Below are 18,681 nucleotides of genomic sequence, written 5' to 3' on the forward strand. Positions count from 1 at the left end.
ACATTAAAAAGCAGGAAAAATGGGACAGTAAAACGTATATACATTCACTTTGATTTGACAAATTGTATTACATAACAGTGAATTTAAGTTGATTCTGTACACTACAATAGTTGTAATTTTGAGCTGTTGATTCGCATTATAAAATAAAGTTTCAACGTTAAACAAAATTTGGCTGAGAGATTCGTAAAATAAATATATTCAATTTATTAATTTATAAAAATTAAATTGTAAGTTAAAAATATATTAAAACGCAATTTATTAAAAGAAAATATTGCTGCAGTCCTGTTTGTTTTGAATTTGGTTTTCCGCTAAGCTTTATAGATCACAGCAAACAATATAACAAATTGTATAGTGTTCTTGTGAGATAATGTTTTGATATTGTATTGGAAATTTTCTAAAAAATAAAACTTTGATTTGATTTTGTTAGGACAGTACAGCATAATAACAGTACTTTAGGATACTGTTAGGACAGTACGTCAGTACAGTCTTAAAACAGTTCATCCGTAGCGTGTTAAAGCAGTATGTTATCTGTTCATTTGTAAAGTCTTCTTTTCATGGAACTAGTGTGATTGTAGAAAAGCTCACATGTAATGAAACTACTGTTGATTTCAACAGAGGAGATGAAAATACAATAACCCTGTCTACTGTATTACATCGTCCTCTTATTCCGAAAAGAAAGCCATTGTCCTTAAACCTAGCGTACAAAGCCTATTTTTACCTTACCTACACGAATACTTACGTAGTGTCCCACAACATAGATAAAACATGATAAAGTTGTTATGAGTGAACATTGCCTCTCGATGCCATGAGGCAACATCATATCAATAATAGTTCGAGATTTTTTAATCACTGACAATGTAAGTAAGTCTCAGCCAGGAGTGATGGCGTTACAGTTTGTCAATGACAGTTACCTTTAAGGGGATTCCCTTCTGAAAATAGTAATTGTGTTTAAAACATTTTAAATAATTATAACATAAATTGTTTGGGTTCATTTAATCTTATAATAATGTATGGACTTGTTTTACATTTTTTTAGAGTACATGAAAAGTACTAGCAGTTTGTGTATGCTCCAGTATATTTCTCAAGTAGTTTAAAAGTTATGGTTATACAAAAAATGTTTTGAAATTACTTTTTAATTTGATTTTTTTTTTAACTTTCAGGTAATATCCATGTAAAATGTCGCACTATATTATAAATATTGAGTGGTGTAATTTTGATTGCTGTAACTATAATAGTTAAAAATGTATAAGCACTTTCGTGTTGGAAATACTAAAATTTAAAAGTTGTGGGAATCAGAGTTTGAAATTTATAAACGAAACCAGGAAAAACATACCATGTATGCACTTGTAGTCAGTGAGTGGTTTATTTATGTATTGAAAACCTGTGTGGGCTTGGTAAACCACTAACAGGAAACAACAGTACCAGGTAAACGAGGAAAACAAGGTACAGGAAACAGGTACACAGGTAAAACAGCTCCTTTCACGAAAAAACACATCTGCATCACTAATTTACATAATATTCTGTGATGGTGAGTCGAAATGCCCGTAAATAGTTCATCAAGTAAGGTTCATAAATATTATAACATAAATGTTATAACGATAGTGGCAGCACTATAATAACCAAAAGTGTTTAAAAGTAAGAAATGTATATATGATATGTATTTCTCTATAATTTTTTAATTTGTTGTGTATTGTTATGCATTATTTAAGAACTACTTACTGTATGATCTTTGCGGCCTGTTTTCATGGTGGAGGGATGCACAGAAACTGAACTTATTGAAAGGATACTACGATATCGGACATTTGCGATCGTTATATGTTATAAACATTAAAAAATTGTGAACCTATTCATCAGATATTTACCCCTCCCCTTCCCGACCACTGCCTTCCTGTTCTCTTTCAAATTACGCAACGCGATATCACAGGAAGTGCCTACATTGAATGTCTTCCCAGTGTTTCGCCTTCCCTGGTAAGTCGACACGTGTTGTGTGCAGTGACGTCTCTTGGGTTCATTATCACGAGTCTAGACTTAATGTTATACTAGTTAGGTGTTGTGTTTTATTTAGAGCCTCTTATGATGTCAAATTTCGGTGAGTGAAACCCGACGATATATTCTCTGTTTCTTAGAAAAATGTAGTAGCATGTTGTTTTCATAAGATGATAGCTGAATGATTACTTTTCTTCGCCTCTTTATGGAAAGGAGAAAGGGTAAAAATTAGGAACTACATTTGGGAATGATTTCTGATTATGAAGGCTCATCCAATCACTAAATTTTGATGCTGGAGTTTTGTTCAGTAAATAACTCTCTTACTTTATGCAATTTAATATATCGACATTAAATAACGAGAAATCGAAGTTTTTTACTTTACTTGTGAGGTGCAAACACATTTATAGTTTGTGTTCAGGACCAAAAACATACGAATCTACAATCCTGAAATGCTGTTCTAGCTTCTAACTTTTCTTTTCATTTCAAACTTAACCATTGCAGTATTAGATCACAGTAAAGGTTACATAAATACTTCATACCAAACATTGCAAACCTTTACACATTTTTGTCCCTAGTTGGAATTTTAAGATAGAGAATATACAGTTTCATCTTTTAATGTATCTAAATACTAACTTCAACCAATACATTGTTCATTTACCTCTTTCTTTTATAGTTATCTTTTTTAATTGCCAATCATTTAACTCAACATTATGTGAACAAAAATTTCCCTTCAAACATAAAATCTTTATTTTATTAATGAGAGAACTATTAAAGGAAATCTCGTATAAGGTTTAAATACAACTTGAACCTTAAATTAAGTATGACGTCAATGTTATTTGACTAACTTTTTAATTCAATAGATAGTTGAAATAAAAAAACAATCCACTGATACGTTAATAGTATAGTTGCTCAATAAATTAGTTAAATAAAACATAGGGAACGATAAGCAAACAATTAATAAGGGCAATTTGAATAAGTGAAGATCACGCGTGATGTGGAAAATTCTACCACCCGCATTCTTAACAATAAATTCGTATGAACTAAGTCGCCCCGCCGAACAAACAATGGAGTAGACAAATAAACAATGGAGTAGACAGACACTATTTCAAATGGACGCTCCAAGTTTGTAAAGAAGGGAAGATGAAGCTTTTAGTAATAATTGTTACGAAAACAACTACAAAACTTTTATTTTAAACTCATTTCATGAAGACCCTTCACTTTCTATATTTCGGAGAAACCCAATTAAAATAAAGAGACTAGTCTGATATTTTCCAGCTTACTATGGCAATTTAATACAGGTTATCGTCTCTCAACATGAAAAATTGCAGATATTTCTTAAGAACAAAGACGAAAGGGAATCCTCACATTTGAAGTACTCTCAATGTAAGTAAACTATACTTCGGAATGACACAAAACCGTTGTTAATATGAATATTAAATATGTAGCTAATATCATTGTCCATCCTTTAACGCTCATTAACACTAATCATCAATTCTATAACTTAGCGTCTGAATTTATTGGAACCTGAGTATTTTTTTCGTAGCAGGATAAGGTATATCCGGCGACGCGACGACCCAAGAAGATATTCGATTATTTTAAACTGATACAAATATAGCTTATATGGGGAATTTCAGTTCAATAATATTAGCCTGAAATTCCTTGACTCACTTTTTTGAAGAGATAAAATTTCTTAAATCCCTTCTTGATGAGTTAAATTGAGAAAACTATTCATTGACTGTTTATGATATGGCATTTGGACTGTTGTAATATAATGTTCTTCGGGAAAATTTGTATAGCAAATAGTTATAAGAAATTAAATTGGTTCTATAATTAATTTATATGCTATACTTAATTTATACTAGTGTTTGGCAAAGAATTATATCCTTGCCAGCGCATTCCAATTTAACAGGTACGTAAATGATAATAACTGGATCACAATGATAATACTAAGTAAATTGTGTACCCATGATCATAGATAATTAAAATAGAATTTACTTATGATTATCAATTGGTTAGTTCTGTAAGTGATGCAATAATTCGGATGTACAAATAGTCAATTTCATATCCTAAGAAACTAAACTAATTAGTAGATTCTCTAATGACAAATTAGCGGACACGCATCCAATTACACGAATGAATAAAAAGAAGATGTCTTCCACTGATTTTAAAGACGTTTGTGACTGTGTATACTACACAGTTGTGTGTCACTTTTAAACAAGAATTCTTCAACTCATTTTACAAAACGGTAAAATGTTAGAAGTTTTAAAACAAATTGTTTTTTAACTTTTAATATTTTTAAACAAAAAGGTGTTTTTTTTTAAAGGGAACCTTTACAAAGTAAGAGTAAACATTTGTTGAAAAATTTTCACAAATTTTAATGTTAAAAGTGTTGCAGTTGGTGGCATATGAGTGCTGCACGTTTGTCCCAAACACTCCAAATGTGTTCAACCTTCACACATACTTTCCCTTAAATCTCACAAAAGGTCGTCGTCATATGTCAGTAGTAAGGTATAATACAAACTGCTTTTGAGCCTCACCGTTTCTATATGAAAGGTGTCTTACTGTGCCATTATTGGAATCTATAAATCTATAAGGTATATAAATATCCAATTTTATAATGGAGAACTTCACGTCACTGAATTAAACAATATGTAATTTAAAACGAAATATTCTATTTAAATTTTCAAATAGGGTCCAGCGGGTAACTTGAAAGTCACTGTCACATACGGGCAAAGTCAAAACAGCATTTTAAAGTAAAAAAATATAATTTAAAATTTTCAAATGGTCTGAACCATTGCTTATTTACCATTACTATCTGGTGTGCGTTTACGATGCAAGTAAACAATATAATTGATTAAAATAGATTGGTTAATTTTCTAACTGTCAAAAATTAAGGCACAGTTCGCAATTTCAGTAACTTATATCTCTCATAGTCAATAAGATAGCTCAGAATTGTATATATATAGCGATAGTACGATTTCAAATAAAAATTTAAAGAAAATGGCGAAAAATGTTTTTGTATATCAAATATTCATCGTAAGTGCCATGTGCATGTAAAATTATGGTTTAGTATTATATTTGGATTTAACTTAAAGCATAAGAAGTATCATGAAACGAGAGTTAGTATGTCGCTCCAGAATAAACCTATAAGTAATAATAACGAGGTATTAAACTGTTTACTTAATATAGCTCCACATTGGTTTAAGTATGATTATTAATACTAAAAAAGGTATTTGCTCAAGGATATGGCTCAAATATAACGTAAACATGTAAAATTAACGTGAATGAAATGAATAACACTCACAGGAGGTCCCAACAAAGCCAAACTGTAGAAAAATGGCCCCAGCCCAACTTGCGGACCACCTCATAACGGCAGTGGAATAAGTCTCCGACGTTGACTGGGTGATATCCACCACGGCAGTACTCCCGGGGGTCCTCCTGCTCCTCATCGTCCTCCGAGTTGAGCAGCTCCTCCTCTTGTGCTTCAACCGGGTCGTTCGTCTGGAAGTCTCTTGGCTCAGATCTGTCGGCACACACAACTGGTCAAGAATAGGTTTAAAATCATAACTGATTGTATATAAAAACTAACTTAAGAATGTCTGTTTTTATCTTACTGTAAAAATGACAGCTGTTTTTGATAGTTGACCCATAAAGTGATTGCTTTTCCGTTACCTTATAACAAAGATCTCAAAAATAAATTGGCGCACAATTCAATCACAATCTTTCCTATTGTTTCAGTAGAAGTAAATAAAAAAAGACAACTGTTTTGCATATGTGAACTTGACGATATTACCATGTAGAGTTATTATGTAATAAAATTAAATAAGTTTTAAATTTGTTTCCCGTATGATAAAAACCGTTGTTCAGCACACGGATACAAGACTGTCTTTAGGGGCTTCAACGAATTTCTGACCTCGTTTTCACCTCGTTGATAAAAGACGATTGCGCACCGAAACGACAAATTTTGCTCTTAGTGATGAAAACTGCTATTTTGAATTCTTGTAAAATACTGAACAATGTATTACTAAATCATTAAGCTTGATTTTAGCGTTTAATTGGTCATTTTATTTTTAACGCAAGTTTAAATGTACACTTCGGCTAGTACCAACTATGATCAGGTCATAAACATCGTAATCACGATTATGTAATGGGAGGATAAATATAATATTGTCCTGCGAGTTATCGAAATCCCTGTGGGAAACTGGAGTTCCAACAACCCGGAGAAATGCTTTGAGCTAATATGAATTTTTAAAACTTTTTTATTAATGTTTTAAGGGAACGGTGGTACAAAATATTTCAATCGCCAGTATAAAACTATGATTTCCATATCTAGTTTAACTAATCTCTTTTAACAATTTTTATCAATAGAAGGAAGGTTCAGAATTTTTAAACATTTCTTGACACGCAAATGAACTCTAAATATAAACTAGAATAAGGCATAAGTCTTATTCGATTTATTCTTTCGAGGTAATAGTGAATGAAAGGGGCCAGGGCCTTTGTATTTTTATATTAACTACCATGGAATCTATAAGCGAAATATCCTAAGAGGACAAAGGAGTCTCAAATATGGATTTTATCGGATGAAAAACATCAACTTTCAAATAAAAAGTATAACTTATTTAAAATACTCGTATTACATTAAAATGTCGGGAGGGGGAATGCATCCATAACCTCGCTGACAAACTCAATTTATTGATAAGAATCAAGGGAGATTAATATGAAAGTTTTACAGCGATAGTTGGTACGTGTCGTGCACATTGGAATTATAACTAAATCTACTCTAATAGAACTGTTAAACTACGGAATTGGTCGAGTACTTCTGTGGGGTATGAAACAAACAATAGTACTGAGATCATCGATTACTAAAGGTAAATACACTTTAACAACGTATTATGGAGGTCAACCCTTTCACGTTCATCAGTTTTCGGTTCAAAAAGGATCGGTTAAAGCACTTTTAAAAGGCAATGTTTAGACAGTCCGAATGGTCTGAATCCAAGTGAGTAAACCGTGTTCAAGGTAAAAAGCAGTTTAGTACAACAATAGAGGGTATATATCAATCCCAACAGTTAATTTACATTTATTTGATCAGTGAGAATACGATTACAGTTCCATTGAATATTGAAATTGTATGGGTTTATCGAATTTATTTAAAAAAACAAACCGATAAATCATCGCGACCCTATTAATATAACTTACAGTATCGTAATAGATGTTGAAGTTTCAGATATATTCATTAACGCGATGTAAAGGTTTTTAGCCTATTGATTAACGTATAAATAAAAGCCAAACCATTAATCATTTTTTATGAACTCGATTTTCTTAATCTCCTTGTTCATACAATTTCTTTAATTTTGTTGTCATTATAAATATCAATATTCACGGATTTGCCGACACTAATAAATTTTTTTAATCGGAGTTTCGATTAATTCAATATGAATTATTGATCCATGAATTCGCCAGAGAAATTCCGTTTGAAACAACCCTCTACAACTTCATGACTAACATCCGAAATGCCACAATCTCTGTTATAAACACACGACTACTCAGTACAGGAGTATGTCTTGCAGAAGCAGAAACTCACGATACATGAAATAACGCAACAAAATTTAACTGAAATGGAGTTTGTTATTTGAATTCTAAAAAGAATATTTTAATCATTAGTTGAACATATCTCGCAATTTCAACAGGCAATATAAGGGCATACAGAAAGCGATAAAAAAATCTACAGGTTTATTACACGTGGTATTCTTATTTTCGGAAAATTTTACAATATTAGTTTTTAATAACTAGATATGAACAATTCATATTCTTGTAAATGCATGTAAAACATTTTCTGAATAACCGCATGTGCTGCAAAAGTTACTAATAAACCAATAATAAAATCGTGTGGCACTTTTAACAAAAACTTCGAGGAATGTTATCATGTTACTGAATGTGGAGAAAACTCATAACAAGGTCAGTAAAACTTAATGCAGACCAATTATAACTGGCAAGGGATTTTATTACATTTTTTGCATCTATAAATCTGAGAAATCCGACATTTATGGACCCTGCCTTTTATGAGGGATTCAGAAACTACAAAAAACACTGCAACATTGACGACTTGCACTAAATTCGTGTCACAAGAATGTTTGACACCACTCATAAAATTGATAAATTCTTCATTTTCAAAATGAAATGTTACGATATTATTGAAACACCTAAGATAATTCTAACACTCAAGAAGGTGACCCGACCCAAACTGGTAATTAACATTCTAGTTCAATTTGCCTGTTTGAGAAATATATCTCTAGGTATTGATAGACTGTAAGGAGAGACCCGAAATCCTTTACCGGCAGCAGTATGAATAGACAAAAACAGAATTAATGCAGTTTCAATTCTGTCAGCCACAGATATTTTGCTAGTTTCCGTCTTGTTTTAATACTGCATACGCTTACTTTACACTGCTTTTGTATGGAAACGCCCCCCCCCCCTTTTGAAGTACCTACGTTATGTTGAAAACTGGTATTATGAATAAGTTCATCGAAGAAAATTGCTAGAACTTTTCAGACTCTGAATATTTAGATAATTATTGTCTAAAAGCTTGAAACATATTATTGTAACACGTTTACAATCACATTTCTAATATGTTGCCTATGTATATTCTTATTTCATATATCTTGAAATTTCATATATCTCATTTAATATACAACGAAATGTTAGTTATGTTATTAAACGTGTGATGTTATTGAAGTTTATTTTTGTAAATACATGCTAATTGAGATGTGTATATATATACATCTTTATTAGCAATATATATATATATATATACAATATATATATTATATCTCATATGATCGGAAGACCAAATACCTGTCAAATGACTTTTTATTTATATTCATTAAATTTATATAAGCGGCAATAGCCTAATTTAATTTCAATAAACATTTAATTACAAAAAGAAATTGCTCCGCCGGGACTCGAACCCGGATCTTTCACTTGTCGGGTGAATGTGCTACCATTATACCATAGAGAGCCCTTACTTTTTACGATTCTATTATTTTATATTTGGCTTTTTCTTTCACATATGTGTTTAAATAACCAAACTGACATATGATCGGAGGACCAAATACCTGTCAAATGACTTTTTATTTATATTCATCAAATTTATATAAGTGGCAATAGCCTAATTTAATTTTAATAAACATTTAATCACAAAAAGTACTTGCTCCGCCGGGACTCGAACTCGGATCTTTCACATGTCGGGTGAATGTGCTACCATTACACCACAAAGCCCTTACTTTTTACGATTCAATTATTTGGTATATGGCTTCTTCTTTCACATATGTCCTTAAATAACCAAACTAACATGTGATCGGAAGACCAAATACCTGTCAAATCACAGGTATATATATATATATATATATATATATATATATATATATATATATATATATATATACACCTGTGAGATATATATACACCTCGTAATAAGGAGCCCAATCGCACTCCTTAATTATATAATATAATTTCATTGATAATAGCCACCAACCAACCAGGCTTCTAACAACTGGTATAAGTAAGTGGCTTCCAAATATTTTAACTAAATCGTGGACGCTGTTTTCTTGAGTATACTGTACACTGAATGAATTAATATAAAGAAAACACAAGACGGCATTATAAATTAATTACCAACAGATGATATTGTGTTTTTAATACAGCCTAACCTAATATATAGTTGTACAACATTATTTTCTGCTAAATGTAGCAGAAAAAAATATTGATAATTTGTCAAATATAACTAATTTTACCTGAAACGTAACAAATGTAACATAATGTTTGAGAATACGACTCCAGCGGCAATAAATGGAACTACAACACCTAGTGGCCGTTGACAAAACTAACGTTCCTGTAAAGTCACGGGCAGAACCATTTCAAATACTACAAGATTGTTGCAAATTTAACGATTCCTTTAGTGACTTTAGTGGATTGTTAACGAAATACACACTACACGTTAATGACCTTCACCTTCAGTTTTTTATATGTGTAGTGGAACACTTACTAGTGCAGTTGCAAACAAAACTGTAGGGTTTAAATAAAATTTAAAATAACATTTTTTTAGGGAAAAAATAAAATTTATTAAAATCTCAAAATTGAAAATGGTAATTAAGATGTTAATTATATATTATTGACAACACTTTTTATAATCAAAGCCACTCACTCACTCCATTTTAAAATGTACTATTTTTAAATAACCAAGCCTTTTGTTTTTTTTCTTTTTTTTTAATTAATCTTTTTAGTATTAAACAATGGAAATAAGTAAAAATGAAATATTATTCACTTTATATAAGTTTGAATTTTTTACTTGTTCAAACTTGTAATCTACATTACTTTCAAATTTAATTACGCTTAAATTAATTTAATTTATATTACGTTGTTAATGTTACTTGGAGCATGAACTAATGCAGCGTGTCCACAAAATCATGTCACACTTTTAAATAACTTTATTTACAAAATTATACACAGCACAAGAATGTGATTAACATAGGATTGAAGAGTACTTTAAACAGTTTTACGTCAGTGTATCTGAGCTCGACATGGGCACCATGAATCTCTCTCTAGGCGTCCGAGCGAACGTAAATCTCCTCCCATACTTTGATCAGGATTTCTGATTAGATAGCAGCTCTTATTCGTTGCTTGTTCAATTCAATTGTTCAATGTACGAACTGTATGACGATGCACATTTCCACAAAAGTAAAAAGCCTCATTACTAAAAACCATACGGTTTATAAAATTTTGATCCACTCCGTTTCATAAAGAATAATTACACCAAATAATACGTCTTTAATTTGTCATCAGGCTTCAAACCATGCAATATTGAAGGTCTATAACTATTAAATGTAAGTCTTTTCTTAAACACTTTGCGAACTGTAGACTTGGCGACATTCAACACACGACCACGTTTCCTCACAGACTTTTTGGGCTTATTACAAAACTATTTTGGATGTTGTCGACGGTTTCATCTCCTATTTTTGTCTAATTATCCGCGTTGTGTCCAATAAGCTGGCTGTTTCTTTAAACTTCTTATAGTATCGACCGATGCTGCGTCTGTCAGAGGGATTTTCATGAAACACTCGACGATACTCCCGTTGCATTGAAATCACAAAATTAAACTTTGTTAGCCACAAAATACACTGAAGTTTTATTTAGAAAGTTGCTACGATGATTACTTTTGAAAAACGATTGCCACATAATACTAGGTAACAACAATGGGTAAATCAACTAATGAAAACAAAACTTTAGAAACATTTGTTTTGAATTTACCTATGTTTCATACACCAGCGATCAATAATATAGTAGCTGTAAGCAATTAAAAGTGTGACATAACATAACGGCGTATTTAGAACTAGGTTTCCTACATTTACATTTCTTACCTCTTGACAGTTACCTCAGCAAGGCAGAACATACATAATACACGGTGACCAGCCGTGTTCCGCACTGGCCCTTCCACCATCAATACTCCTTGACTTCTGTAATCTGTGCGGCATATTTAGTACTGAGTTTCCTACATTTACATTTCTTACCTCTTGACAGTTACCTCAGCATGGCAGAACATACATAATACATAGTGACCAGCCGTGTTCTGTACTGGCCCTTCCACTATCAATACTCCTTGACTTCTGTAATCTGTGCGGCATATATAGTACTGAGTTTCCTACATTTACATTTCTTACCTCTTGACAGTTACCTCAGCAAGGCAGAACATACATAATACACGGTGACCAGCCGTGTTCCGCACTGGCCCTTCCACTATCAATACTCCTTGACTTCTGTAATCTGTGCGGCATATTTAGTACTGAGTTTCCTACATTTACATTTCTTACCTCTTGACAGTTACCTCAGCAAGGCAGAACATACATAATACACAGTGACCAGCCGTGTTCGGCACTGGCCCTTCCACTATCAATACTCCTTGACTTCTGTAATCTGTGCGGCATATTTAGTACTGAGTTTCCTACATTTACATTTCTTACCTCTTGACAGTTACCTCAGCAAGGCAGAACATACATAATACACAGTGACCAGCCGTGTTCTGCACTGGCCCTTCCACTATCAATACTCCTTGACTTCTGTAATCTGTGCGGCATATTTAGTACTGAGTTTCCTACATTTACATTTCTTACCTCTTGACAGTTACCTCACCAAGGCAGAACATACATAATACACAGTGACCAGCCGTGTTCTGCACTGGCCCTTCCACCATCAATACTCCTTGACTTCTGTAATCTGTGCGGCATATATAGTACTGAGTTTCCTACATTTACATTTCTTACCTCTTGACAGTTACCTCACCAAGGCAGAACATACATAATACACAGTGACCAGCCGTGTTCCGCACTGGCCCTTCCACTATCAATACTCCTTGACTTCTGTAATCTGTGCGGCATATTTAGTACTGAGTTTCCTACATTTACATTTCTTACCTCTTGACAGTTACCTCAGCAAGGCAGAACATACATAATACACGGTGACCAGCCGTGTTCTTTACTGGCCCTTCCACTATCAATACTCCTTGACTTCTGTAATCTGTGCGGCATATATAGTACTGAGTTTCCTACATTTACATTTCTTACCTCTTGACAGTTACCTCAGCATGGCAGAACATACATAATACACAGTAACCAGCCGTGTTCCGCACTGGCCCTTCCACTATCAATACTCCTTGACTTCTGTAATCTGTGCGGCATATTTAGTACTGAGTTTCCTACATTTACATTTCTTACCTCTTGACAGTTACCTCAGCATGGCAGAACATACATAATACACAGTGACCAGCCGTGTTCTGCACTGGCCCTTCCACCATCAATACTCCTTGACTTCTGTAATCTGTGCGGCATATATAGTACTGAGTTTTCCTACATTTACATTTCTTACCTCTTGACAGTTACCTCAGCAAGGCAGAACATACATAATACACGGTGACCAGCCGTGTTCTGTACTGGCCCTTCCACTATCAATACTCCTTGACTTCTGTAATCTGTGCGGCATATATAGTACTGAGTTTCCTACATTTACATTTCTTACCTCTTGACAGTTACCTCAGCATGGCAGAACATACATAATACACAGTAACCAGCCGTGTTCTGTACTGGCCCTTCCACTATCAATACTCCTTGACGTCTGTAATCTGTGCGGCATATTTAGTACTGAGTTTCCTACATTTACATTTGTTACCTCTTGACAGTTACCTCAGCATGGCAGAACATACATAATACACAGTAACCAGCCGTGTTCCGCACTGGCCCTTCCACCATCAATACTCCTTGACTTCTGTAATCTGTGCGGCATATATAGTACTGAGTTTCCTACATTTACATTTCTTACCTCTTGACAGTTACCTCAGCAAGGCAGAACATACATAATACACAGTGACCAGCCGTGTTCCGTACTGGTATATAATATATCAAATACATAATATATGTATATATATATATATATATATATATATATATATATATATAATATATAATAGATATATCAAAGAAAAAAATTAATATTACGTAACATTTTCTATAATTTTTCTCCGTATCCAAACAATGGATGCGCCACCAATATTCCTGTACGTAACTCTACTAATACTCTCAGACTACATTAAAACCTAAATTTTATTAAACAGCACAAGAATGGCGCAATTAACGCAATTGTTATGCAATCTTGATTCAGGAAATATATTTAATCAGTTTTGGGTTTGCATTAGGGAGGTGAAAACCTTAACATTACGTTTACGATAAACATAAGCATCATACAAACTGACGCTGACTCAAGAGAGCCAATGAATGAGACTTGTGGGTAAAAGTTATCACCTTTACTACACGATTTAGTTTCTACATCTACGGACATCCAACAACGTAATGCCAATCAACTGACTCATTTATAAACATTTATAAATTGAAACTGTGACTTAGTTAATCTAATCTGTTTATGTGCTGATGATGAGAGCTAGGATTTGGGACGGTTAATTAATTGAATAGCGAGCACGAAAACAGACATGTTTGATGCCACACAGAGCCCTTACTTTTTACGATCCAATTATTTTATATTCGACGGTTTCTGTCTCATTTGGGTTTAAATAACTAAACCATCATATGATCGGAAGACCAAATATATATCTTTCAACGACTTTTTGTATTTATAAAATTGTTATTAATAGCCAGATTTAATTCCGATCATATCAAATACCTGTTAATTGACATGTTGGTTATTTAAACAGATATGTGTCCTATTTTCATATTATTACTTTGTTAAAGTTACTCCATGTACAGTAGTGCGTACAAATATAAGTTTTATAGGTGGTAAATTAGTAATAATATTAAATGTTAATACTTTAGTTAACATTTCCTGAATATTTCACTTATAAAATTGGAACATTCACATGGAATTTATGGGTCAATTTTCTGAGGCAAGAGGACAAACTGAATACATTTAAAAAATAAAAATTACAAATCTAAATAGTGACTGAACACCCTTTAGTAAGTCAGCCAAGTTTAAAACGTATCAATATTTCACTAAGGTGTGCACTGGAAAGTAATAATACATTCATTAATTTTTTGTTGACGTCGAAACTTGTAATGCCTTTCAATTAAATGTACCTAAAGTAGCCAAATCGTGTCAACAAATTTTAAGGAAACATTCAAAATGTTACGAAAGCATATTATGTAGCGGTAAAAGAAACACGAAGCGCATAAAAAACAGAAATATGGAATATGAATGTGTAAACAAACAATAAATTAATACAATGGCATCGAAGAACCCGACAGAACTTAACAAAAGAGTTATCGAAGACAGGCATACAGATCCTAAAATAAACAGAGCTCGTCATTCGACCAAGAGAAAGTCTCTAGGACTAGCAGTCTGTACTAAGTGTCTCTAGTCTTCAAGATCTTTCTATCAAGAGTTACCGTGCAGACGGGCAGACGTGTACACAGATAAACGGACGCACGGACAATAAGAAGCCACTACCAGATATTTAATTAAGACCGAATTTAAACCATTAGAAACCCACAACGTTGCATTTTGTCTGTGTCACATACACCAGAACTATTACAGAGGTACAGAAGTTTCAAAACTATACCATGTCTAACTCTATAATTCAACGACAATAACTACCAATGGTTTTTTATTAGAGAGACAAACATTTACTCTACGCTTGAGTACATAACAACACAAAAATTACTTTACTACGCACTAATTGGTTATTTGATTATAACAAACAAGTTTGTTGAAAAAAGGTTTGTGTAATACAGTTTACTTTTTAAACTGAACTAAAGCTAATATCATGTAACAAATAGATTAAATTAATCAAGAGAAGGAGAAGAAATAATCTCGTTAAGCCGGTGTTTAAAATGTCTCATTCAGAAGAATGTATCAATTGATCAAATACGAGTAGCTGCATAAACTTTGTGTACTTCTCGGAAACATTATTTGTGATTTTAGAAACTTTCAAGCTCGAAACTTTTTATCGTCTAACCAATTATTATTTTGTTTGCTTCTTTTTGATGGCTCTTACACGTATAAATGTTACCACCGTAAAGTAGTGAATAATTAAAAACTAATCAATGTGTGGTGATGAATTGCCAATCTCAAAGTTGACAACATGACATATTTTACGTAAAAACCTAAGCATATACACAACACTCCAAACTATTAACAGTATACTAGGCGCACTAAACAACACACGCCAACACACATCAGAGATGGCGAGAGAAAAACTAATCTTCATTGGTGTACATCGTGTTCTGTTGACGTTTGACAAACCTTTGTTTGTAGTGTTAAACTTTATTCAATACATGAGAATTTATAATTTTATCTTTTAGTTTGCAGCTTTTTTTATAGTCACGCGATAATATTGCTAAGGATCGCTACTTTTTCAGAAATATAGCTCAGATCAAATCCCATTCGTCTTAAATTTCTTCCCAATCGGATTAGTATTTCGGATTGAAACTGCTGGAAGATATACAGTATAATATGCACAAATTAAAATAGTAAAATCAACTGTAATTAGCACGAACCATACGTTTTTGTCCTGATAAAAAAGAGGTAGAAGAGGTCACTTTAAATTTTCAAATTGCAACCCCTATCTTGTGACATGTCATTTTCAAAGGTCCATTCAATGGAAACACAATGATATGAACGAAACATATCTACAACGATCCTAGCAAAAGTTAAGGGCAAATAATCCCTTACATTTTAATGCCACCTAGAAAAAGACACCTCTTTACAAAACTATGCACACCAGAAACATTACATATATACTACGCAAGAGAAGAAACATTACATAAAGGGATAAGCTGGGCCCCTCAAAGTCTTACTAAAAATATCACGCATGCATTGTGTTCATATGCGCTAAAGATTGGTATTGTACCTACAGATTAATATTCTTTTTCGTTATTTGCCCATAACGTCTGCTAGGTAATCTCTCAACGTCATTGTGTTTTTATTGAATTAATAAAAACCTTTAATATGACATATCTCAAGATGGGGATTGTAGTTTGAAAATTTAAAGTTACCACCTTCTACCCCCCTTTGATTCGTTTTATTCTCAAAATATAAAAAAAAAATATTTAATAAGCATGGCGAAGGTTGTACATTGATATCTAAATCCGTTTGGAATATATCCAAACGTATCATGACTTAATTTACACCCTTGGATGTATGAATGAATGAATGAAAAATTCCTTTATTAAAGAGGCGGAGTCAGGGCTATCAAGCCCTCTCTACCACTCAACCTCAAAATGTAAGGAGTTGTTTGCCTATAACTTTTGCTACGATCGTCGCAGATATGTTTCGATCATTTCATTGTATTTCTTTTGAATTTACCTTTCAAATGACATGTCACAAAAAATTTTACATCGATATCTCAATTTGTTTGGAATATATCTAGGCATATCAGGACTTAATTTACACCCTTTATACTTAATTTAAATATCATATATAAATAATTTATTACATTTGTTCACATACGCATAACCGTAATAATACCTAGTCACAATTAAGAATTATAATTAGTTTGATTCAAGTAACAAAAAAGTGATTGGTTATGCTCTAATTTCGCACCCTTAAAATTGAAGCATTTGTTTGCTGATAGGCGTAGAAATAACTTTATATTTGTATTGGAAATGGAATGGCAATAATTTTGGAGCTATTTTGAAAGTGCGACGACGTTTGGTAATGTTTTGAATTTGTTTACTTTACTGTGATTTTTCTAGTAAACAAAATTGATTTATTGCCATAAATTTGCCTATGATCAGCGATTTGACACACGGAATAAATAAAATCCAGTATAAAACAATACCAGTACTTTTGAAATGTTCATCAATCGGCAGATACTATTGAAGGCATCCAAAGACTGATTACAATTCTTTATTAAATTAATAATTAATTTAATAATTCTTGAATAAAGCCTCTTTACCGCAATTTATTTTTCTATATTGATATAATAGACGTATAACCAAGCTTTTTAAGAATAGCAGAATATTAAATCTTGGTCTCTAATATCTGTTTACAAACTCAGGTTCCTTTGCACAATTTAGTTGTAACTATTTTAGTAATAAATTTAAGAAAATTTTCTTTCTCAAAGATAAATGATTTGCACGTAATGTATGTCAATAGCTAATGCTTTCACAACAATACAAGTATGTGTTTATAAACGCTGCCTGTCATAATAGGAATCATGTATGACCATTAGTTGTTTTGAAATTACTGAGACTGTAACAATTGGCAATAATTCATTTAACAAAATTTCAAACTAAGTTGATGCATTTAAATGGTAAGGTATATTTAGCTTAATCCGTGAATTGCTAGCCGAGTAGTATTTAAATGACTTTGAAATTAACTGGAACTTAATTCACTTTCCACTGATATATTTCTCGGAAACATTCCGTCCCTGTGTATGTTTATTTGCAAATATGACTGCCCTTTGGAACTTGTGAACTACAGTTTTATTTAAAAAATTACGATTTCTTGTAAAATATTTATAGTTTTCTTACTAAAAACAACTCAATAAATTAAATAGATATGGATGTAGAGGGAAATTGCAAATCCGCTCCTGCCCCCCTCCCTGGATCAGCCAATGCCTTGCGTGATACTGGAGTACACGTCTTTCTGTGGTTTTCTCCATCCCTTTTTTATGTTTGGCACACTGCAAACCTTGTAAAAGTTGTCATTCCTGCTCGTAACCACAAATTAACGGACTTAAATGTCCTTACTCTAGACGGTGGAAACGGACTATTAAAAGTACCTGTGGTAAAACTAAAGGTGACCCCAGATGCCACTGTCTCAATAACTCCAGTGGTACCAGCTTTCGATAACATTTCAGAATAGTGATTGTGTCATTTATGCACGCATAAAAAGTGCAGTCATCTTTAAGTCTCCAGTGCCGGGCTGTTTTCCATGCAACAGAGACTACCGATAGCGCTACAGAACTCATGTGTTAGTTGGCGTATGTAACACTGGGGCTGCGGCTCTATCCCGTACTGATAATGGCATACTACCAGTTGTTGGACACTGATGAGGAAGACTTGAGACCTATGTGTTCTTTAGAATATGATTACCGATGCGGAACATCACGGAGCAGAATAACATTCTGGAGGATCTGCTCACAAATGACTGACAGAGCTATCAAATATTATAAACCATACATGCATTTCTATAAAAAAG

The 18,681-nt window shown here is 32.9% G+C and overlaps 1 protein-coding gene across 6 annotated transcripts in view; it reads right to left on the reverse strand.

The window, feature by feature from the left end:
* Positions 1-18,681, reverse strand: part of LOC124369175 (SRSF protein kinase 1-like) — a 108,121-nt gene that overhangs the window by 43,197 nt on the left and 46,243 nt on the right. For all 6 annotated transcript variants that reach the window (XM_046826980.1, XM_046826979.1, XM_046826974.1 and 3 more), the window contains one exon: positions 5,291-5,509. In XM_046826980.1, coding sequence (XP_046682936.1) covers positions 5,291-5,509 — 219 coding nt within the window. The remainder of the gene's footprint in view (positions 1-5,290; positions 5,510-18,681) is intronic.

This window comes from Homalodisca vitripennis, chromosome X (genome assembly GCF_021130785.1).
Source record: "Homalodisca vitripennis isolate AUS2020 chromosome X, UT_GWSS_2.1, whole genome shotgun sequence".
Classification (NCBI taxonomy): domain Eukaryota; kingdom Metazoa; phylum Arthropoda; class Insecta; order Hemiptera; family Cicadellidae; genus Homalodisca; species Homalodisca vitripennis.